At 36.7% G+C, this 25710-nt stretch overlaps 2 protein-coding genes across 2 annotated transcripts; one reads left to right on the top strand and one right to left on the bottom strand.

Moving 5' to 3' along the window:
- On the bottom strand, nt 1-16343 carry Mfap1 (Microfibril-associated protein 1). Its single transcript, XM_071689400.1, has 12 exons — nt 16146-16343; nt 14529-14800; nt 13817-14233; nt 12199-12372; nt 10829-11032; nt 10493-10591; nt 9373-9528; nt 7772-7945; nt 6402-6605; nt 6066-6164; nt 4988-5143; nt 1-1548 (listed from the first exon to the last, which is right to left on the bottom strand). Exons 1-12 carry the CDS (start codon nt 16237-16239, stop codon nt 1327-1329), a joined length of 2271 nt encoding a protein of 756 aa, XP_071545501.1. The 5' UTR covers nt 16240-16343; the 3' UTR covers nt 1-1326.
- Nucleotides 16344-18873: 2530 nt separating this feature from the next.
- LOC139763064 (probable ATP-dependent RNA helicase DHX34) lies at nt 18874-25710 on the top strand. Its single transcript, XM_071688653.1, has 3 exons — nt 18874-21506; nt 22381-22526; nt 22992-25710. The coding sequence occupies exons 1-3, from the start codon at nt 19020-19022 to the stop codon at nt 24442-24444; spliced, it is 4086 nt and encodes a 1361-aa protein (XP_071544754.1). The 5' UTR covers nt 18874-19019; the 3' UTR covers nt 24445-25710.

The following is a 25710-nucleotide window of genomic DNA, read 5'->3' as shown; positions in this document are numbered from 1 at the left end:
AATGCATTATGTATGTATTTCAACTATACAAACCCAGGACCCCTTTTATAGGGTTCCTGTAGTTTCAAGTCTATACTCCTATCAGGTATAGGAAAATAATGAACTCCTTAGGAGTGAAAAATGGCTTCATGAGATTACAATTTCTGCATTATTCAGAATTTTTTTTTTCATCCTTTGCCCTCTTTCTTACTTTGTACTCTACTGGGGTGACTTTTTTCCCTACTGTGGCTGAAATGTCTCACTGTAAGATTCAATATTTGTGAATGCTCCTTAGCTGTGAGGATATTCACATATGACAATAACCCTTATATTTATTCATATGATTTTTCTTAGTCTTAAAATAAGTTCAGCAATTTCAATCATAAAATGTATGTAAAAAGAACATATCCCACAGGAGAATTCCTCTACAATGCACTGTAAATGAGATCTTGTATGAAAACGAAGAAAATTAGTATTTACCACAGTATAAATATCCATCAAAACCTCCATTTCTTATTCAATTCTAATTCATGCAGAAGTGCAACATATATATGCCCAAAATATCTTTGTTTTAATACATGTAGCACCAGTCAAACATATTAGATGCCAAGCAACTTCACATCCACTAATACCAAACAAAGCTTGCATAGAAAAACAATTCTGAAGAATGAAAGGATTATCTGTTTTAGCCTGATAGTCACTTAAAGATGCCTATGATCCCATATGTGGGCTCCTTATAATATTTATTTTATTTTATTATACTTTGTCGCTGTCTCCCGCGTTTGCGAGGTAGCGCAAGAATATATATTTATATATACAATGCAAATAAGTCACAATGTCACAATACTGAGGTCAAAATGACCCACTGTGTAGGATCCACTAATGTTTGCACCTGTGCTATGTCAGGCCACCATGCCACCTCACCTTTTTAAAAATGTTACTGATATGAATAAAGACTGTTGCTGATGACAAGAATGTGAGTTAGATGATAGAGAAATTACTACAAAGTTAAAGATGAATTCTGAGGCATTTTCTAATGACTGACACGACCAAAGATAACTCTGAATATGGATTATGCAGAACATAATGGCAAGGGAATAAAAGAAAACTGAATGAAATTGTACCTGATTCTAGGAACTGAAAATACTACAATGAAAACTACATGAAAAGAAAGATTCAAGTGAAGAATGAATATTGTACTTTTACTTATGACTTCACTAGTATCATTAACAAATAAAATTTACTTGGTCTATTTTGTGAACCTGTTAACAAAGCATACTTTACACAGTAATTACTGGCTGTGACACCATAAACAGTTAAAAGTTCTTTAACCATATACAACTAACTCTATTTCCGTGCACTAGCATTGGTATTTGCAGCAGCTGCAGCCCGCTTCTTCAGTGATGCTCGATCAAACATTTGCTTCATCCCTCCTGCATTAGCATTGAAGAACTTGTGGTTCATTTGAGAGTCTGCAGCCCATGGGGAGTCAAAGGAAGTCGTATCTTGATCAACAAGATGTGTATACTTGGTGCGACCAGATCGGCCAAAGTTCTTTACTTGCATAACCTACAAAAACGTGCAAAGGATTAAACATACCTGCAGAAAAACAATGATCATTATAAGTACATCATATATATATATATATATATATATATATATATATATATATATATATATATATATATATATATATACCTGGGAATAGGGGATTAAGAATACTTCCCATGTATTCCCTGCGTGTTGTAGAAGGCGACTAAAAGGGGAGGGAGCGGGGGGCTGGAAATCCTCCCCTCTCTTTTTTTTTTTTTTTTAATTTTCCAAAAGAAGGAACAGAGTGGGGCCAGGTGAGGATATTCCAAAAAAGGCCAATCCTCTGTTCATAACGCTACCTCGCTAACGCGGGAAATGGCGAATAGTTTAAAAGAAAAGAAAAGAAATATATATATATATATATATATATATATATATATATATATATATATATATATATATATATACATCTTTTTCTTTTTCTTTTTCTTTTCTTTCAAACTATTCGCCATTTCCCGCATTAGCGAGGTAGCGTTAAGAACAGAGGACTGGGCCTTTGAGGGAATACCCTCACCTGGCCCAATTCTCTGTTCCTTCTTTTGGAAAATTAAAAAAAAACAAGAGGGGAGGATTTCCAGCCCCCCGCTCCCTCCCCTTTTAGTCGCCTTCTATGACACTCAGGGAATACGTGGGAAGTATTCTTTCTCCCCTATCCCCAGGGAAAATATATATATATATATATATATATATATATATATATATATATATATATATATATATATATATATATATATATACATATATATATATATATACATATATATATATATATATATATATATATATATATATATATATATATATATATATATATATATATACAAATATATATATATATACAAATATATATACAAATGGATTTGTATGTAGCATTTATGGATCTGGAGAAGGCATATGATAGAGTTGATAGAGATGCTCTGTGGAAGGTATTAAGAATATATGGTGTGGGAGGAAAGTTGTTAGAAGCAGTGAAAAGTTTTTATCGAGGATGTAAGGCATGTGTACGTGTAGGAAGAGAGGAAAGTGATTGGTTCTCAGTGAATGTAGGTTTGCGGCAGGGGTGTGTGATGTCTCCATGGTTGTTTAATTTGTTTATGGATGGGGTTGTTAGGGAGGTAAATGCAAGAGTTTTGGAAAGAGGGCAAGTATGAAGTCTGTTGGGGATGAGAGAGCTTGGGAAGTGAGTCAGTTGTTGTTTGCTGATGACACAGCGCTGGTGGCTGATTCATGTGAGAAACTGCAGAAGCTGGTGACTGAGTTTGGTAAAGTGTGTGGAAGAAGAAAGTTAAGAGTAAATGTGAATAAGAGCAAGGTTATTAGGTACAGTAGGGCTGAGGGTCAAGTCAATTGGGAGGTGAGTTTGAATGGAGAAAAACTGGAGGAAGTGAAGTGTTTTAGATATCTGGGAGTGGATCTGGCAGCGGATGGAACCATGGAAGCGGAAGTGGATCATAGGGTGGGGGAGGGGGCGAAAATTCTGGGGGCCTTGAAGAATGTGTGGAAGTCGAGAACATTATCTCGGAAAGCAAAAATGGGTATGTTTGAAGGAATAGTGGTTCCAACAATGTTGTATGGTTGCGAGGCGTGGGCTATGGATAGAGTTGTGCGCAGGAGGATGGATGTGCTGGAAATGAGATGTTTGAGGACAATGTGTGGTGTGAGGTGGTTTGATCGAGTGAGTAACGTAAGGGTAAGAGAGATGCGTGGAAATAAAAAGAGCGTGGTTGAGAGAGCAGAAGAGGGTGTTTTGAAGTGGTTTGGGCACATGGAGAGGATGAGTGAGGAAAGATTGACCAAGAGGGTATATGTGTCGGAGGTGGAGGGAACAAGGAGAAGAGGGAGACCAAATTGGAGGTGGAAAGATGGAGTGAAAAAGATTTTGTGTGATCGGGGCCTGAACATGCAGGAGGGTGAAAGGAGGGCAAGGAATAGAGTGAATTGGAGCGATGTGGTATACCGGGGCTGACGTGCTGTCAGTGGATTGAATCAAGGCATGTGAAGCGTCTGGGGTAAACCATGGAAAGCTGTGTAGGTATTTATATTTGCGTGTGTGGACGTATGTATATACATGTGTATGGGGGGGGGGGTTGGGCCATTTCTTTCGTCTGTTTCCTTGCGCTACCTCGCAAACGCGGGAGACAGCGACAAAGTATAAAAAAAAAAAAAAAAAAAAATATACAAATATCTTTACATATCTATCATACTTTGTCGCTCTCTCCCGCGTTAGCAAGGCAGCGCAAGGAAACAGATGAAAGAATAACCCAATCCACCTACATACACATGTATATACATACACGCCCACACATGCACACATAAATACCTATACATTTCAACGTATACTTACATACACATACACAGATATATACATATATACACCTCTGACACATATATCCTCTTTTTCAATCTTTCCTCACTCATTCTCTCCATGTGACCAAACCATTTCTGCCCTCTCAACCACACTCTTTTTATTACCACACATCTCTCTTACCCTTTCATTACTTACTCGATCAAACTACCTCACACCACATATTGTCCTCAAACATCTCATTTCCAACACATCCACCCTCCTCCGCACAACTCTATCTATAGCCCACGCCTTGCAACCATATAACATTGTCAGAACCACTATTCCTTCAAACATACCCATTTTTGCTTTCCGAGATAACGTTCTTGCCTTCCACACATTTTTCAACGCTCCAGAACTTTTGCCCCCTCCCCCACCTATGACTCACTTCCGTACCTGTTTGCTGTTTCCCATGTTAACAAGGTAGCAGAAAGAACAGACAGAGGAAGGCTTCATTCGCTCATACCCATTCTCTAGCAGTTATATGTAATGCACCAAAACCACATCCCCCTTTCAAGAAAATTAAATACCCAAATGCAACTATGACTATGGCTTAATATGATACTTTGAGCATGCTTATTCACAATCAGTTTTAATTAGGCAGATCCCTGGCTGAGTGAAATCATATAGAAAGCTGAGACAATGTTCAATGACGATGTTAATATCTTTTACAGCCATTAATCAATTACCTTTTACATGAAAGAATTCTGTAGAAACTTAAGTGAACCAAACACCGAGAGTGGCAATATTTCTATAACATCTATTCTGAGCAACTATGAGAGAATTTTCCCACCTCCTACCACAATCTATCAGTTAACCCATATATCAATTTTCATCACATAAGCCTGTTCCTACAATCAAGGCTTGATGCCATATATAAAATCTTCCCTAAACATTTTGGTCCCATTGATATCTAACCATACTAAATTAGATCCAAACTAAACATTAAAGAACTTTCACTATTCATTTTCAGGCAAAATTTGATATAAACTGCTCATGCTGCCAGCTAAAACACTGAAAGAATGAATGCCCAAAATATTGTAACAAGAAATTCATACTGTAACTTCTTACCTTAGGCAGAATTGTCTTATCAAAATGATCTTCCAATGTTGCGCCAGAAAAGTCTCGCTTGTACACTTCTTCTTCTGTGTCCAAAAAGAATGCACCCCTATGGTAATATTTCTGAAGAAATTTGTATTTTCCTTTCTGGGCCTTGTTTGTGATTACCTACAAGGTTAAAAATATGAACAATCAGTAAATAAGTACACTTCATAGATAAAAAAAATAGTTTTCCTTTTTAGAATTGCTAAGAGCATATATGAAATAAAACTACACCTGTCTCCTGAAAATACAACAGGTAAGAACTGGTTACCAAAGGGAAAGGACACAGACAAAAGTAAATAAATGTCCTTTTCTTAACCTATCTGAAAGAAAAATGAACACAGCATAAAAATATCTCTGTTGAATCAGTTACATTAGTTAGGGATCTACAGAGGGCTAATGGAGCAAGAGAAGAGACAATCAAGTGAATGTTATTTTTCTCTATGATGGTACATAATGCTTAAAGAAAAAGAAAAAAAAAATCTTAGCCGAGTCTGTTCATAAACAAACATGAGGTTACTGTAGAAATCTGGCATGGATGTATACCCGACACCAAAACAACAAGCAACGTTAGAGTTTTTTGTTGTTGATGGCTTAAAAAAAAAAGACTGGCTAAACTGACAAAAAAAGTAAATTTTTTTTTTCGAGAAATACTATACTTTGATAATTTTCCTCTCTTTAACTGTTCAGTGTTCTTACCTACCACCTCCTCTTCTCTTAATATAATCCTTGACACTTATGAAAAAATAAAAAAAAAAGTAAAAAAAAGTCCGTCAATTTAAAATTCTTTGCTACAATACAAACAACCCTACAACAAACAAGTTCCTGCAATGCCATGAATTAAGTCTACAAACAGTTGAACACAAGTTTTATATAATTCACCCACAATTCTTTTCATTAAATACATAGTTTTATATAAGACCCCAATAAAAAACTTAGTTTTTCACCTGAGCATGGTAGCATCAGGAAGAGTTTTTTCCCTAAATCTCATAATTTCTTCTGCAAGTATATTTCACATCCCTCTACAACCTAAGAACCAGTTACCAACCTTTGGATTATTTCGGAGTTCAATCCTTCTTTCTTCTTCTCCCATCAACCTTAATTTATCTATTTCTTCATGTTCTTTCTCTGCAGCTTCACGCTCCTCCTGAAGAATCAGAAACATGCATAAGTAAAGGAAACTGAAAATGTTTTTAAGGTATATGTTGTTAATAATCACCCACAACAATAAAGACTAGGAATCGAAGACATTCATCAACAGCTGACTAGGAAAGAGAAGTTCAAGACAAGAAGCAGCTCATAATGTACCTATGGCAAAGACATAATTTGACTTGTCTACATAAGCTGGCTATAGTGTTTACATAAAAACTGATGAAAACTGTACCTTGTCCCTCTTTAATCTTTTCAGTTCTCTTAACTTCCAAGCTTCATACTCTGCATCATCAGCTTCATCATCTGTATTGATAGTGTTGAGAGGGTCAGCATTTTCTAAGGCATTGCGCACAACTGCCTGGCGATGTTCCTGTTCTATCAAACGGAGAGTATCCCGGCGACGTTCCTCTATCCGTTTTCGATTCTCTACTTCTTGCTGAAATAAAGATTTGCTTTATGTCAATAAACAATGGAAATCTTTTAAAATTTGGTTTGCAATATCTACTTTTGATATAAAGGAGTGAATATTAAGCTGAATCTAAATCACAAAAGCACTGTTAACAATATCTGATGTGGTTGCTACAAATATTTCTTATTTCTAAGCCAAGGCACTAATTCTATCAGCCTTTCTATCTATCATCATTAACATCATTCTGAATTCCATGGGATAGATCTGGTGCACTTAGCTTCTTAAATCACAGACAAAAATCTAATACTTACCAAGTGAGTTTTAGTGAATAGACACAAATTCAATAATTACCAAGCGAGTTTTAGTGAAATGTGAGCATCTAAAGTCATAAAGGCACTTGTGACATTTTCACTTTTTTCTCTGCATTGTAAGCTGATTTGCTGATGACTACCAATGTTTCTTCTCAAACAACATCTATTTTCAAAATCTTTCAACTGAACCTAATCTAAAATTATTCATCTAAACTGTCAAATGAAACATCATTATCATTACTCCATTCCCAGTTTAATGAGAAGGCTTAATTACATACAACCTCTGCAACATTAATTATACATATCATCAACCTCAGCCCAATATAAAAAATTGACTGTCACTCTTCTGGTCCCAACCCCTCACAGTATTTCCTCACTCCAACTTTGCAACTCCTCCTTGGTTTCCACCTTGTTTTTTCTTCCAATTCAGACATGTATACCCTCTTAGTCAACCACTCCTTATTTATCCTCTCCATATGTCCAATCTGTTTGATATGCTCTTTTCAGTTCTCTACATAAAATGTGGATAAGTTTCAAATGGGTACCTTTACTTATACTGAAAATTGCTTACACGCAATAAATATTTTGTAGACTTACATTCCCCCTCCACAAAGCATGCTACAGCACTGCATCCAATCTCTCCTTACTTACAGTTAAGATCAACACACTGGTTTCTCTATCTTTCCCTGTAGGAGAAAGCACACACTGCAGTACGATTTTCATTTTATACATACATTTTCTGACTTTCCACCTCATAGCACTGCACCATCACCACTTAAGATCCTTAGTGGACTTAAATACTACATGTAGAGAATGATGCCATAAAATATTTGTTGTCAATAATCCTTATCCAATTTCCTATGTTATAGAAAATAACTTTACCTGTTTTAATTTTTGCTGCTGTTGCTCCTTTTGATGTATAGTCACACGGTCCTTCTTTCGTACAAAAACAGGTTTCAATCTTGGTCCCTCCTCCTCTGAATCAGTCTCTTCTGAATATTCTGAACTCTCCTCTTCAGATGACTCTTCACTCCCCTCTTCCTCCTTACCTAATAACTATGAAAACACAATTATAAAAAATTACTCATCCCTAGCTGAAGCCTTCTGGAATAATAAGCAAAAAGACCACAAACAAATCAAAGGGTACAATATTGAGTGCGAGTGACAGCTTAAATGCCAAAAAAAATTCAACAATGCAACCAGTAAGCTATCCTACTAAGAACACAACCTTCATATGTCTCTATACTATTCTATCATTAAAAACAGGCAGTATAAGCCAAAAAATATACAGTAAAAACTTGCACTCTTGGCTTTATATGAAATACCCCTTCCTGTTCAGGAACACCCTCTTCCCCTATTTTTCTATCTGGGGTAATGTTAATCATACTATGTGCTACACAAAATCACTGTGTTACACACGCACAATTTTACTTCTGAAGGTATACTGGTTAAAAGGAAGCCTTGTTTACTACAACAATTTACATGGAAGGGGTAGGGATACAATAACATTAGAGATTATTATATTATTTTGCTTTGTCGCTGTCTCCTGCATTAGCGAGTTAGCGCAAGGAAACAGACGAAAGAATGGCCCAACCCACCCACATACACATGTATATACATCCACATCCACATACGCAAATATACATACCTATACATCTCAATGTACACATATATATACACTCACAGACATGTACATATATACACATGTACATAATTCACCCTGTCTGCCCTTATTTATTCCCATCGCCACCTCGCCACACATGGAATAACAACCCCCTCCCCCCTCATGTGTGCGAGGTAGCGCTAGGAAAAGACAACAAAGGCCCCATTCGTTCACACTCAGTCTCTAGCTGTCATGTAATAATGCACCGAAACCACAGCTCCCTTTCCACATCCAGGCCCCACACAACTTTCCATGGTTTACCCCAGACACTTCACATGCCCTGGTTCAATCCACTGACAGCACGTCGACCCCGGTATACCACATCGTTCCAATTCACTCTATTCCTTGCACTCCTTTCACCCTCCTGCATGTTCAGGCCCCGATCACTCAAAATCTTTTTCACTCCATCTTTCCACCTCCAATTTGGTCTCCCACTTCTCCTTGTTCCCTCCACCTCTGACACATATATCCTCTTGGTCAATCTTTCCTCACTCATTCTCTCCATGTGACCAAACCATTTCAAAACACCCTCTTCTGCTCTCTCAACCACACTCTTTTTATTTCCACACATCTCTCTCACCCTTACATTACTTACTCGATCAAACCACCTCACACCACATATTGTCCTCAAACATCTCATTTCCAGCACATCCACCCTCCTGTGTGCAACTCTATCCATAGCCCACACCTGCAACCATAGAACTTTCACTATTCATTTTCAGGCAAAATTTGATATAAACTGCTCATGCTGCCAGCTAAAACACTGAAAGAATGAATGCCCAAAATATTGTAACAAGGAATTCATACTGTAACTTCTTACCTTAGGCAGAATTGTCTTATCAAAATGATCTTCCAATGTTGCGCCAGAAAAGTCTCGCTTGTACACTTCTTCTTCTGTGTCCAAAAAGAATGCACCCCTATGGTAATATTTCTGAAGAAATTTGTATTTTCCTTTCTGGGCCTTGTTTGTGATTACCTACAAGGTTAAAAATATGAACAATCAGTAAATAAGTACACTTCATAGATAAAAAAAATAGTTTTCCTTTTTAGAATTGCTAAGAGCATATATGAAATAAAACTACACCTGTCTCCTGAAAATACAACAGGTAAGAACTGGTTACCAAAGGGAAAGGACACAGACAAAAGTAATAAAAAGGACCATGTAATACACTGTCTGTCTTTTTTATCGATAAATGTCCTTTTCTTAACCTATCTGAAAGAAAAATGAACACAGCATAAAAATATCTCTGTTGAATCAGTTACATTAGTTAGGGATCTACAGAGGGCTAATGGAGCAAGAGAAGAGACAATCAAGTGAATGTTATTTTTCTCTATGATGGTACATAATGCTTAAAGAAAAAGAAAAAAAAAATCTTAGCCGAGTCTGTTCATAAACAAACATGAGGTTACTGTAGAAATCTGGCATGGATGTATACCCGACACCAAAACAACAAGCAACGTTAGAGTTTTTTGTTGTTGATGGCTTAAAAAAAAAAGACTGGCTAAACTGAGAAAAAAAGTAAATTTTTTTTTCGAGAAATACTATACTTTGATAATTTTCCTCTCTTTAACTGTTCAGTGTTCTTACCTACCACCTCCTCTTCTCTTAATATAATCCTTGACACTTATGAAAAAATAAAAAAAAAAAAAGTAAAAAAAAGTCCGTCAATATAAAATTCTTTGCTACAATACAAACAACCCTACAACAAACAAGTTCCTGCAATGCCATGAATTAAGTCTACAAACAGTTGAACACAAGTTTTATATAATTCACCCACAATTCTTTTCATTAAATACATAGTTTTATATAAGACCCCAATAAAAAACTTAGTTTTTCACCTGAGCATGGTAGCATCAGGAAGAGTTTTTTCCCTAAATCTCATAATTTCTTCTGCAAGTATATTTCACATCCCTCTACAACCTAAGAACCAGTTACCAACCTTTGGATTATTTCGGAGTTCAATCCTTCTTTCTTCTTCTCCCATCAACCTTAATTTATCTATTTCTTCATGTTCTTTCTCTGCAGCTTCACGCTCCTCCTGAAGAATCAGAAACATGCATAAGTAAAGGAAACTGAAAATGTTTTTAAGGTATATGTTGTTAATAATCACCCACAACAATAAAGACTAGGAATCGAAGACATTCATCAACAGCTGACTAGGAAAGAGAAGTTCAAGACAAGAAGCAGCTCATAATGTACCTATGGCAAAGACATAATTTGACTTGTCTACATAAGCTGGCTATAGTGTTTACATAAAAACTGATGAAAACTGTACCTTGTCCCTCTTTAATCTTTTCAGTTCTCTTAACTTCCAAGCTTCATACTCTGCATCATCAGCTTCATCATCTGTATTGATAGTGTTGAGAGGGTCAGCATTTTCTAAGGCATTGCGCACAACTGCCTGGCGATGTTCCTGTTCTATCAAACGGAGAGTATCCCGGCGACGTTCCTCTATCCGTTTTCGATTCTCTACTTCTTGCTGAAATAAAGATTTGCTTTATGTCAATAAACAATGGAAATCTTTTAAAATTTGGTTTGCAATATCTACTTTTGATATAAAGGAGTGAATATTAAGCTGAATCTAAATCACAAAAGCACTGTTAACAATATCTGATGTGGTTGCTACAAATATTTCTTATTTCTAAGCCAAGGCACTAATTCTATCAGCCTTTCTATCTATCATCATTAACATCATTCTGAATTCCATGGGATAGATCTGGTGCACTTAGCTTCTTAAATCACAGACAAAAATCTAATACTTACCAAGTGAGTTTTAGTGAATAGACACAAATTCAATAATTACCAAGCGAGTTTTAGTGAAATGTGAGCATCTAAAGTCATAAAGGCACTTGTGACATTTTCACTTTTTTCTCTGCATTGTAAGCTGATTTGCTGATGACTACCAATGTTTCTTCTCAAACAACATCTATTTTCAAAATCTTTCAACTGAACCTAATCTAAAATTATTCATCTAAACTGTCAAATGAAACATCATTATCATTACTCCATTCCCAGTTTAATGAGAAGGCTTAATTACATACAACCTCTGCAACATTAATTATACATATCATCAACCTCAGCCCAATATAAAAAATTGACTGTCACTCTTCTGGTCCCAACCCCTCACAGTATTTCCTCACTCCAACTTTGCAACTCCTCCTTGGTTTCCACCTTGTTTTTTCTTCCAATTCAGACATGTATACCCTCTTAGTCAACCACTCCTTATTTATCCTCTCCATATGTCCAATCTGTTTGATATGCTCTTTTCAGTTCTCTACATAAAATGTGGATAAGTTTCAAATGGGTACCTTTACTTATACTGAAAATTGCTTACACGCAATAAATATTTTGTAGACTTACATTCCCCCTCCACAAAGCATGCTACAGCACTGCATCCAATCTCTCCTTACTTACAGTTAAGATCAACACACTGGTTTCTCTATCTTTCCCTGTAGGAGAAAGCACACACTGCAGTACGATTTTCATTTTATACATACATTTTCTGACTTTCCACCTCATAGCACTGCACCATCACCACTTAAGATCCTTAGTGGACTTAAATACTACATGTAGAGAATGATGCCATAAAATATTTGTTGTCAATAATCCTTATCCAATTTCCTATGTTATAGAAAATAACTTTACCTGTTTTAATTTTTGCTGCTGTTGCTCCTTTTGATGTATAGTCACACGGTCCTTCTTTCGTACAAAAACAGGTTTCAATCTTGGTCCCTCCTCCTCTGAATCAGTCTCTTCTGAATATTCTGAACTCTCCTCTTCAGATGACTCTTCACTCCCCTCTTCCTCCTTACCTAATAACTATGAAAACACAATTATAAAAAATTACTCATCCCTAGCTGAAGCCTTCTGGAATAATAAGCAAAAAGACCACAAACAAATCAAAGGGTACAATATTGAGTGCGAGTGACAGCTTAAATGCCAAAAAAAATTCAACAATGCAACCAGTAAGCTATCCTACTAAGAACACAACCTTCATATGTCTCTATACTATTCTATCATTAAAAACAGGCAGTATAAGCCAAAAAATATACAGTAAAAACTTGCACTCTTGGCTTTATATGAAATACCCCTTCCTGTTCAGGAACACCCTCTTCCCCTATTTTTCTATCTGGGGTAATGTTAATCATACTATGTGCTACACAAAATCACTGTGTTACATACGCACAATTTTACTTCTGAAGGTATACTGGTTAAAAGGAAGCCTTGTTTACTACAACAATTTACATGGAAGGGGTAGGGATACAATAACATTAGAGATTATTATATTATTTTGCTTTGTCGCTGTCTCCTGCATTAGCGAGTTAGTGCAAGGAAACAGATGAAAGAATGGCCCAACCCACCCACATACACATGTATATACATACACATCCACATACGCAAATATACATACCTATACATCTCAATGTACACATATATATACACTCACAGACATGTACATATATACACATGTACATAATTCATACTGTCTGCCCTTATTTATTCCCATCGCCACCTCGCCACACATGGAATAACAACCCCCTCCCCCCTCATGTGTGCGAGGTAGCGCTAGGAAAAGACAACAAAGGCCCCATTCGTTCACACTCAGTCTCTAGCTGTCATGTAATAATGCACCGAAACCACAGCTCCCTTTCCACATCCAGGCCCCACACAACTTTCCATGGTTTACCCCAGACACTTCACATGCCCTGGTTCAATCCACTGACAGCACGTCGACCCCGGTATACCACATCGTTCCAATTCACTCTATTCCTTGCACTCCTTTCACCCTCCTGCATGTTCAGGCCCCGATCACTCAAAATCTTTTTCACTCCATCTTTCCACCTCCAATTTGGTCTCCCACTTCTCCTTGTTCCCTCCACCTCTGACACATATATCCTCTTGGTCAATCTTTCCTCACTCATTCTCTCCATGTGACCAAACCATTTCAAAACACCCTCTTCTGCTCTCTCAACCACACTCTTTTTATTTCCACACATCTCTCTCACCCTTACATTACTTACTCGATCAAACCACCTCACACCACATATTGTCCTCAAACATCTCATTTCCAGCACATCCACCCTCCTGTGTGCAACTCTATCCATAGCCCACACCTCACGACCATACATTAGAGATACACCTCTAATATTAGTCTCAGGTTTATTCCAATCCATCTCTCAACAACTGTATCTTTCTTTAAATTCATGACTTCCTTCCTAAAATATAATTCATTGTTTGCTTTTTACAAAATGATACACCTTACCTCTTCTTCTTGCTGAATTTTCTGCAGTGCCCGCTGACGCAAAGTAAGACGACGCAAAGCAAGTTCCTCTTCATCCACTTCACCTTCTGATTCACTGTCAGAATCTGCTAATCGATGGCTTGTCCTCATTTCTGGCCTCATCACTAAATCATCATCTTTTTCTTTCTGTTCTTCTTCCTCCTCCTCCTCTTCATCTTCTTCTACTGCTTCTTCCTCCTCTTCCTCTTCTTCTTCCTCTTCTGCAGCTTCTGCTTTTGTTTCTACCTTTGCTTCTGTTTCTCCTTCCTCTCCTTCCTCCTCTTCTTCTCCTTCTTCCTCTTCCATTTCTTCTTTTTCTCTTTCCTCCTCCTCCTCTTCTTTCTCTTTCTCCATTTCCTCCTCTTCTTTTTCTTCCTCACTCACATCTACAACCTCTGCCTGTATGCAAGGAAATCAAAACAAAATATCAATTGCCCTCTAATACATTACAAAAATCAATCTTTTTATCTACTATCAATGTGAACAACAAATTTTCAGCAATGGCCAGGGAGGAGTTCCCAGGAAGAATTAGGCAACAGAGATTAGACATATACATAGAAATTCTCATAAATAAATATCCAAAGAACATACAAAAACAATGAAATTTGAATCATGTGTTTTCAGTAACTAATATCATCTGACAAACTTATCTTGAGAGTAATACATGAATTGTGAAGCAGTCCTCTAGATTTACCTGGTGTATTACTCGTCTCCGAGGTACATCTATTTCCATTTCTTCCTCTTTTTCTGGTTCTTCGCGGTTACCCAAAAGACGTCGTAACCTTGGATCAGCCATCTCAGCCTCAGTGAGAGACTTGTGTGGGGGAGGAGAGGGAGGAGCAGCTCCTCGTGGTCTGGTGAAGTCTTCATCTTCCTCTTCCTCTTCATCTGAAGAAGCTGGTGCATAGTCTGGTCTCTTACCACTAACGTATCGCTGTACTTTGACTTTTTTCATAGACACTTCACCTGTACAGCAGAACATGATACAAAAAATGAATATAACAATCCCAGAGCATGAAAGCACATACAATAACTGATTCTTCTTGCAATATCTAAAAGTTTTTGAATGAAACAGGTACAATGAAAATTATTAAAACAATTATGCACCCTCATTCCTTCAATATCAATTCAGTACTACAAAAGGCCCTCATATGGCATGGCATAACATGAAAATATGGGTCAAATTCTGGGATATAAACTGGGGAAAAGTTGCAGGTTCATCAGTTTATTCTTTCTGTGTTTATGTTAGTGTCTTTGGATACTGTTTTGGAATATACTGTTAAGTACTGTTTGTAAATAAAGATATTAAGAACTCTTAAAGGTGTCAGTATAAGTATCATATGTACTTAATTTCAAAAGGTGTCAGTGCTAGGATGGGCTAGATTTGGGTAAGTGAAGTTAGGCTCAGCTTCCTAGGCAAGGTTAAAACAGGGTCAGGCAGGATATGCAAAGAGAGCTGGGTCAGGTTAGGTTTCACCTGATATGGCTAGAATGGCTGAGGTTAACTTTGTCCAGTTTGTGTGAAGCTCATTAAAGTTTCACTTTTGCTCCTCCATTGAAATAATTCTATAAGCAATTTTGTTCTGCAATAGCAGTGCAGTATGTGGATGAGAGAGTAAGAGTGGTGGAGAATAACAAGTATATATTCTACTTTGCAGTATTAAATATACTAATAGAGGGGAGGGATATGAATATCTCAGATAATGTAAGAGTTGGTGAAACACTTCTAGAAAGCAACAAAATCTGCAAAAAGCTCACTCATGTTCCACAGCAGAACTCTAATTCAGTTTTCAATGTTAGTCAAAATATACCAAAAGTAATGACATTTGCTGCATTTCACACCACAGTGAAGAATGTTATAAAATGGTTCATGCACTGGCAATATGGTGACTAATGTGCAAATGAACTCACGTAATGGATAATTTACCAGATTAGCAATGCAGAAATACGAACTTTGAATATCAATTTGTTACTCATATCAACTAGTCTCATATTTTTCCCGATATTTACAGCCCTTCCTTCTAACACGACATTAGTTATAATAATATTATGAAAATACACCATATCATGATCCACCACCTTCGTTTCATAATCCACAAACTACACTACTATGGCAAAAAGTCTCATATCAAAAAGTTATTTCCAGCGTTAAGCCAAATAGAACTTTTGTTTGTACTTCAAACAGCAAGAACGAGACTTGTTCATGAAAGTTACACAGCATAATAAGGGCCATGGCTCTTAATGCTTAAAACTATAAAGTTTTCAGAGTTGCAGTTCCCCTTGAACCAGATTTACCATGACAGAAACTCACCTTTATCGTTCATAATTGGCACGGCCCCTGCTGTAGACTGAATCCCCATGGGCTGTGCTGCCCCTGGGGGAGCTGTCCATGACGAATTATCCATAGTGAAGCTTCTCTATTACCAGGTATATATATGGGAAACAGGACAATCGAACCCAGCAATATTCCTCTTCTCAATGTTTACCTTCTCCGATGTTTACATGGGCTGCATCTCTTCTGTAAACTTTATCACAATATCATTTCAATGTTTTAAAGAATCATATAAATCATAGTTATTCTAAGTGTCTTCAAATTTGTAAAACAATTATGATTTATACAAAATCTATTAAATCAGTAATATATATTAAGATCTATATGTTTGTATATTAGTATGCCCTAACCCCCCCTCGCCAAACGTCAACAAACTCACAGTCTGGGATTATATTATTGGAAATGTTTGAATTTAAGTGTAAATTACAATATAGGAAAAGTTCCAGAATGGGGATGTTACTTGAAGGTGACAGACGTCATTAGAAGTGCACAAACGCGAAAGGAAACCTTTTTAAGTAAGGAACTGGGGTATGGTAATGATAATGTTTAGAAACCAGCAAAGAAATTGAATATTTGGACACAATACCAGCAGCACAAATAGGTAAGCCGCTTTAATAAACTTTGCTATCAGTATTTGTAGAGTGATTTTAAGATAAACGTTCAAACTTTCTTGGTTCACAAGTCAACTCCACTAGAACACATACTTTACGTCAACAATTTAACTTGGGATTTCATCACACTTTCCATTATAAGAAACTTATAAAACGGTACATTACTAATAAAGAGGGGCTTTTCTTATGATGACGCAGCATTTGAACTTGTCAGTTTCGAAAAATCATATCAGTGAAAGGAGCAAGGTGTTATTTTTGCCAACATTATGGCATAAAACTGTACTGACTTTCTTGTGCATCATCACATCCAGCTTAATAACAATAACTGGTTAAACTAGGAGACTAAAGTAGAAAGGGTTTTGAAAGTGAGAGGAAGATGTGGAGGCCAATCCCAGATATTTTATGCTTAAGGTATTAGATAACCAGGGATTGGAAAAAAAATCAGTTCCTTAAAAACAATCAAAGAAAATCAAGGAAATTTAGATTCCAAGCTAGAGAAATACAGCATAACTTAAACTACCAAACTTATCCCCTAACCAACCAGGTGTTCCTTCTTTTACAGGTGAATCTCTGGGCATAATACTTAAACCCACAACCATATGCTCAGTGCCTATCCTTTTACTGGAACTGAGCTGAATCATCAATATGAGGTCTCTACAGACAAGGATGCTGGACCCATTTTATTTCTTTTAGTCGTAATCAGATTTTTGGCATTTACCACCAATCAAATCTTGAGAAATGAAAAAAAATTCTTATTGATTCAGAAAGATGAAAGATAAGAGTACAAAAATAAAGAATGTTAGTGTCCTACTTACAGCTGTGCAGACAAGCACATAGCCAACAGTACTACACAGAATTGCTAACAGCCACATAAGTATTGACAAGAGTAAATATCTGCATAAAGTAATATGGAGAGTGCACTGCTAAATATTCAGCTCATATCACATCAGCACTGCTGCCACTACATATTTCACTTTCCATAAAACAGTTATGGGGGTAGGGGACCTCCAAAGTCTATGCCAGAGTGGAAGCCACAACACTAATCCTCGATCCCCAGTATCCTGGTATAGACTTTCATCCCTGCTACCTTAATTTCATAACTTTAGATTGCCTTATCAAACATTATAGCAAAATTAGGAAAATTAGGAATCTTAGTAAAAATCTTTGTCCCTTGTGGTAATGTAAGTAGCTTTTGATAGTCATGCATGATACAATATTACTATCATTATCGTAAGTTAAAATGTTTAAATCTCACTTTTCTTGTACTTTAGAGCCATACATTAAGTAACTAGTCATTAATTCAATTTCATCCCCTCAAATTATGATTCGGAACATTACTTCATACATAAGGGAAAATATAATCCAAGAATGATATAAATTTTCACATGAAATTCTGTTGTGTTATGTATATGTTGAGTTGATAATTATCGGGGCCCATCAAAATAATATTAAAATTGTCAAGTCAATTAGAAATACTTTAGAGAAACTGAAATATGGTTAATGTTTATGCTTTGGTTTTTGCAGCTGCAAATATTAAGTGATTTTTGGGAAGTATTTTTTTTAATGCTGTCTCTGAAGGGTCAACTTAAAAGATAGTTTTTGTTGTCTTCAAATTGCAATTTTAGTAGCATTAATGATTCATAAAAAGTTAAGACTGATAACATAATAGTAAATCCATATTGAACTTTACTTTCTATATCTCTGCCTTTCTTTCTAGAAACTCAGAAGGAGAGGTCCCACCTGTCAGGGTTAAAGTTACCATTCTCTTAATTACTAAATGTATGCCACAGACTGTTAACTTACCCGATATGTGTAGATTAAGCCTTGTTTGATGCCCATGTTTTCCACCTCTGACTTACAGGCCATGAAGGTGAAGATCAAATCATGGACAGGGGTTGCAACTTGGCGTTGGGTTGCAAATGATGACAGCTGTGGAATCTGTCGAATGCCATTTGATGGATGTTGTTCAGACTGCCGGCTGCCAGGTGATGATTGCCCTTTAGTGTGGGGTCAGTGTTCCCACTGCTTCCACATTCATTGTATCATGAAGTGGCTGCAGTCACAGCAGCTTCACCAACAGTGTCCAATGTGTCGACAAGAGTGGAAGTTTAAGGAATAGATATGAGTGACATTAGAAAATGAATGTTGTTTTAAGATTAAAGGAAAATAATGTAGGATAAAGTGATATCACTCATTAGAGAAAAGTGCATTACCCAAATCAGTATATTTATTCATACAGATCATGGGTCACTCTAAGAGGGAAAGATCCTCTTCAGGGTCTCTTGATCGTGAAAGACAAAGGAAGAGAAAAAGAAAAAAGCATAAAGGAAAGCACAAGAGGAAAAAGTCTCAAAAAGAAAAGAAATCAAGAACAAGATCAAGTTCAGAAAGTAGTTCCAGCTCAGATTCCATGCCAAGATCAAGATGCACTTCAGATTATAGACCAAAATATTCCTCTAAGCTAAAAGCAAAGGATATTAATAGGGCAAGGGAAAAAGCTTACATGAGTAGAGAGAAGCTTAGAGATCAGTCATACTCAAAATCTTTGAGAGAAAGTACAAGATCCATATCATCTAGATCCGATTCAGTTTCAGATTCAGAGTCAAGTTCAAGATCTTGTTCTGAAGATATATCAAAATACTCATCACAGTACAAGAAAGATGAAACTGACAAGACATCGGGAAAAGCATATAAGAACCGAGATAGATTCAAAGATCAATCACAATTAATATCTCCACCAAAACAGTGTATGAAAGAAACATTAAGTTCTCTATCTCTTAAATATACAGCTGACTTTCACAAGGATGTACTTAGAACTAAGACAGAAAATATTCAGGATAAGCTTGAGGAGCCAAAGTTTGTCGTATATCATCCAAAATTTGATAGAGAAACACAACCTCAGTCATCCATGTCATCATGGAACAGAAATGTTTGGAATGAAAGTGATGCCGATTCAGAGGATGAGCTCATGTTTGATTGGGAGTATCATCGATATGAACTCAACCAAATGTTCTTTAGAGACGATGATGTTATCAAAAGGGGGACAGAGGAATATGATGACTTTTGGAAATTCCTGAAGAAGTATCATGGACTACAAAAGCAGAAGAAAATCCGGGAAATGTGTAAAAGTAAACACAACAGAGAATTTAGTGATGGAATACGTTCAAGTCCACTGTATCAATTACCGCTACATTATGACAAAAGGTACAACATCAATTTTGCTCTCAATCTGAAAGATATTGATGACTTGCAAAGGAGGTTACCACCAAGAGATCTGGAGGATGGCAAAAAGAGACTTTCCAGGAAGAAGCTTGTTGAAGTTAAGTTTATTATTCTACTTTATTTAGACTTTATGCAGAAACAAAGATTTGAAAAGTTAAAGAAGTTACGGAATGCTCAGGCTAACCTTCCTATTGCAGAATACAAAGAAAAGATAATTTCTACAGTTCAAGAGCACAATGTGGTAATAATTGCTGGGGACACAGGCTGTGGGAAATCTACACAGGTGCCCCAGTACCTTCTGTCAGCTGGATTTTCTAACATTGCATGTACTCAGCCTCGACGTATTGCTTGCATATCCTTATCAAAGCGAGTGGCATATGAAACCCTGAATGAATTTGGTTCTAAGGTTGGATATCAAATTCGATTTGAGAAAAACAAAACGGAACATACAAGAATAGTTTTCCTAACTGAAGGGCTTCTTCTCAGACAGGTATCTGTAGAAAGTTCTTTGTCTTTGTATGATGTCATAATCCTTGATGAAATTCACGAACGCCACCTTGATACAGACTTTCTCCTTGGAGTTATGAAGTGTCTGTTGATGCAGCGCAGTAATGTCAAAATTGTACTGATGAGTGCAACCATCAACATTGACCTGTTTCGTAATTATTTCATTGGTAAAGCCCCTGTAATCCAAGTACCAGGTAGATTACATCCAATCAAACTCCAGTACTTCCCCATTCCAACAATTGAAGAAGCTAGTAAAAGGGAAAAGATTAATCCTGCACCATATGTTCGAATCCTTCAACTGATAGACAAAAAATATCCAGAGGATGAAAGGGGTGACTTACTTATTTTCTTAAGTGGCTTGAGCGAAATTTCAACAGTCGTAGAGGCAGCTAAGATTTATGCTCAACAGACAAACAAGTGGATTGTCTTGCCTATACATAGTACTCTCTCTGTCTCTGAGCAAGAAAAGGTTTTTGATGTTCCTCCTGAAGGTGTGCGGAAATGTATTGTATCAACAAACATTGCTGAAACATCAGTTACCATTGATGGAGTTCGTTTTGTTGTTGACTCTGGTAAAGTTAAGGAGATGAGCTTTGATTCCCAGTCTAAGATGCGGAAATTGAAAGAGTTCTGGATAAGCCAGGCCTCAGCAGAGCAGAGAAAAGGAAGAGCTGGTAGAACAGGTCCAGGGACCTGTTTTCGCCTTTACTCAGAGCAGGATTATTCATTATTTTCTCAGTACAGTACCCCAGAGATACAGCGTGTGCCTTTAGATTCTATTGTTCTGCAAATGATCTCAATGGGTTTACCCAACATCAGGCTTTTCCCATTTATTGAAGCACCAGCCCCTGAGAGTTTAGAAAATGCTCTCTTTTCTCTTAAGTCTCATGCTGCACTTTCTGAGGATGAGAAAATGACCACAATAGGTAAACTCCTCTCCCAGCTACCTATGGATGTGAGTCTTGGCAAGATGTTGATAATGGGCTCTCTCTTCCATCAGGTGAGACTTTTCTCAGCATTTTACCAATTAAAATGTTAAATAAGAATTTCCTGTAAATCATGCTATAAACTATATATTCCTTTAGTAGTTTGTAGACATCTGTTGTTTAAGAGGTTAGCTCTCATAAAACTTTTATTATGATTTTAGCATATGTCCGTTGTTTTGTCCATTGATACTACCATCTCTTGCATGTGTTTCTTCACTTTGTCCCTCACGTAATACATCACCCCTTCAGTATCTACTGCCCATCACCATTACATTTTGCATTTCCATTCTTTACATATTAGTAATACTACACTATGAAAATTGAAGTGTCCCACAAAAAAGCTTGAAAGATTATCTTACCCCATAACTCCTGTATATGGTTATTTACGTGAGCCAATTTACCCAAGAAATATGTATACTCATTCAGTTTCATACTGTCCGCAGAGCCTGGGTGGCTACTGAGCTAGCAGTGTGGAATTATTTTTCCCCACAGTCTGTCATCCTTCAGCCATACCAATAAAAGTACATTTTATTAAGTTTTCTAATAAGGAAATAGAGCATCTCTTAGCTAGATTTAGAGGAGCAGGCTGATAATCATACTGAACTACTTGACAAAGATGATCTATCTTCAGATCATGTGGAATGATTTTATGGACCTTGACTCTTCCAACACAAAATTGACCTAGAAGAGGCAAGAGAAGGTATTTCTAGTAAAAGTAAAAGGGGTCCTGGAATTATATTGTTATAGACTGATAGGTACATTGCATAATAGTAATGTACTGTCTTTATATATTCTTTGCCATGGCTCCTCTCATTCACATCTTCCTGTAGTTTACAAACCAAGACCTCTTCATTGGCAGTGGTTCAATGTATCCTTTCCCATCACCAGGTTGAACCAGTGCTCTCACTATCAGCAGCAATGAGTGTTCAGAGTCCCTTCACCAGTCGGGCCCGCAGAGACCCTGACTGCGTGATTGCTGTCAAAAACCTCGAGTCAGATCATGGTGATCCCATCACTCTCCTTGCATCGTACAGGTGCAGTAGTTTCCAGTTCACTAGAGTTTTCTTTGTTACAAAGATATGTGCATACAACAAACTTTTGATATGCAATTAATAATTCAGTACATGATATGTGGCTGATAGTAGGAAAAGTAATTATGTGTTACATTTGTGACATCACTAAAAATGCAGAGAACAGTCATTCACATTCTACACTCTGTTAAAGAAAACTTGAGTATTGCTTTGAAAAAGTTTCATTTTTTGAAAGATATATATTATGATTAAATTTTGTAGAGCTCAAAAGCTGAAAGGAGCACCATATTATATGCAAATTTAGAGTAGCAGCTTTTGCAGTAGAGAAGTGCATAGATATGGGGGAATGTAAAGAACTATGTAAGGCACTAGATGCATAGAGGAAATTTTTACAGGTTTATTAGCTTGTGTGCAATGGATGTAGATTTTAAGATACTGTAATAATAATTTCCAAACCTATCTTTACAGAGAATGGCTGTCAGTGAAACAGGAAGGGACTGAGAACTCTCGTAAATGGTGCAGAAGACGTGGATTAGAGGAGCAGCGCTTCTATGAGATGACCAAACTTCGGCACCAATTTGCCCAACTGCTACATGATTCAGGACTCCAGGACATTGCTGGCTATTCTCGTGCACATTTAACGAGTGCAGAGCGAGCTCAGAGGAAAGGTCAGTTGCGACAGCTTCATGAACTGAAAAGAGAATTACATAAGGAGGGACCCAGGAAGACAAAAGTGCTCAAGATGTCTCAAGGGGAGAGTGTTCCCAGTGATGATGAGGACAGTCGAACTGATATCAAGGATGTTGACTTTAGGATCAAGAATGATCAGAAACAACTACAGGAAATACATCGAAGTTCTACTGTAAGGTCTTACAAGGACATGATAATGCTGAAAATTATTCTATGCAGTGGACTTTATCCTAACGTGGCAATTGCCGATGATCATAATAATTATAAGCCTGGGTCTGAGCAGTTCTTCCACACAGTATCAAAACCTTTTACAGTTCTTCATCCAAATAGTGTATTTGCAAGCCACCCAGAAGTCCTTCAGGTCGCTGATTCTGATGTAGTGGAGCTGCCAGGATTCACAACAAGGAACCCTGCCAGTACAAAGCATCAGCTGCTGGTCTATGTATCCTTATTAGAGACCAATAAACCATATCTTGTTGATGTTTTGCGGGTGCCTACTGCTCAGATGTTGCTTCTTTTTGCCCACAATGTGGATACCAATGCTGATATGACTGTAATAGTTTGTGATAACTTTATTGAACTTAAATTTCCAGATTCTACATCAGCTCAGAATCTTCTGTTTCAAGCAGTGCAACTTCGTCTTAAATGGAAACATTTACTAGACCTCAGAATACAGGCATTTACACCTTCAATTGAAAATCAAGACAGACTAGTGACAGAAGCAAACAAGCTAGAGAAGGATCTTGTTGTTGGACTGGTTGACTTTTTCTTAAAAGAATCACTTTACTCCCAGCGTCGGCTTCTTGCTGCAGATGTTAAAGTCCTCCACTCAGGGCCGGGACCAGGTGATTGCATCTTGAGTGGAAATCCATTCAGTGAGGATACAAAGGAATTGTGTCAGCCCAATGATATTAAAGGTGGAGTTGACTTAACAGACTTCCTCACTTACAACTGCCTACTTGATACTGAATGCATGATCACAACTATCACCTCCTATGATACTATTTGTCCTTATTGTGACCAAGAGTTACATCTTACTACTCTAGAACGTCTGGCACATTTGACAAAGTGTTTAAGATATGCAATGCAATCATCTGGAGTTGATGATGAGACTGAAGGTGGAGATGACGGAGATCCTACAAAGAAGAAATATGAGTGTAAGATATGTGAAAAAACTATGTGGTTAAATATTAAGGATATTTTCAAACACAAGAAATCGCACATGGATTGAGTATTATGTGCTAGTGTTTTCAAGCTACTTGTGTATGTTGTACACAAGAATATTTTCCTGTGAATAACCAGTAAGTTGTGATTACAGGTATATTTTTCACTAGAAATAGGCATTTCATCCCATCATTCACCATCTAATATATTTTAATGTCTTTCATATTGGTTGATTTTTTTTTGTGCTTAGAATTGTAAGTATTGATTTCCTAATGTATTTTACCCAAAAGAAAAAATCTTGTAAGATAACAATATTAGGTAATAACAAAAGAGAACATGGAATAGGGGCCTGGTAATGAGAAAGTTGATGATCTGTAGCTAGATTAGTTGAATCAGGTATTGAATCACAGCTTGTTACCAAAGCATTAAGTCATTTGTAGTATAAACAGATTTTGTAAATGATGTAGCTCCTCTAATTAGAATGGGAATAGTGCTAGACTATGCACTATGCTAATAGCAATAAGTAGGAGAAAAATTCTTGGCAGGCAATGAAATAATTATATTTTCAGAAGATATGTATAATAGCTAGACACCTTAATCGTAAACAATCTATGCATGAACTATTAACCAGAAACATATGGTTGTTAACTAGAATGTTGCTCAAATTAGGCAATTAGCTCATGAATGTTTAGCAAATGAAATGTAAGAAAAGTTTAGGAGCCTATTGCAAAAGTAACCCAAAAAGGGTGGAAGAATAGAACAGGTAACAGGAAAAAAAAGACATGCTGTAAGGTAATATTGTGTACATAATCCATTGCTGTGAGTATGGCCAGAAAGAAGTGGTTATCAGTGGGTGAAAGGAGCATCAAAGAATTCTCTTAATCTTTCTTTGCTGTCGCTTAGTACTCAAGATATTGATAATGGTACCAGGAACTAAGGTTATAGTCTGATGAAGACTAATGAAACTGCAAATAGTGTGCAACCTATTCAGTCAATGAAGTGACAATTTTCTTTTTTTTTTTTTTGTAAATAGTTAATATAGGATACTATTGCAGTGTAGTAGTCTGAAACCAAAATTCAGCTCCTACAACTCTTCATCCTTCTGAATGTATCCCTAGGTCCTTATTTGTCAATGGATGAAAATTCTATGACTTCCATACATAATTTTTTTGTGTATCATGCTCAGAAATGTTACTTGAGATTCTGTCTAATATGTACGAAAGTAAAATACCTTAGTTATTCATATTTAGATTTTCTTGGAACATTTTACATTGATAATTATTATTTGAGAAATTTTAGCCAGTTTAGAAAAATAAAAAGTCCCATTCATTTA

This window comes from Panulirus ornatus, chromosome 46, assembly GCF_036320965.1.
Source record: "Panulirus ornatus isolate Po-2019 chromosome 46, ASM3632096v1, whole genome shotgun sequence".
NCBI classification, from domain to species: domain Eukaryota; kingdom Metazoa; phylum Arthropoda; class Malacostraca; order Decapoda; family Palinuridae; genus Panulirus; species Panulirus ornatus.
Note: the sequence above shows the minus strand (reverse complement) of the source record. Positions and strands in the feature narration are given on the sequence as shown.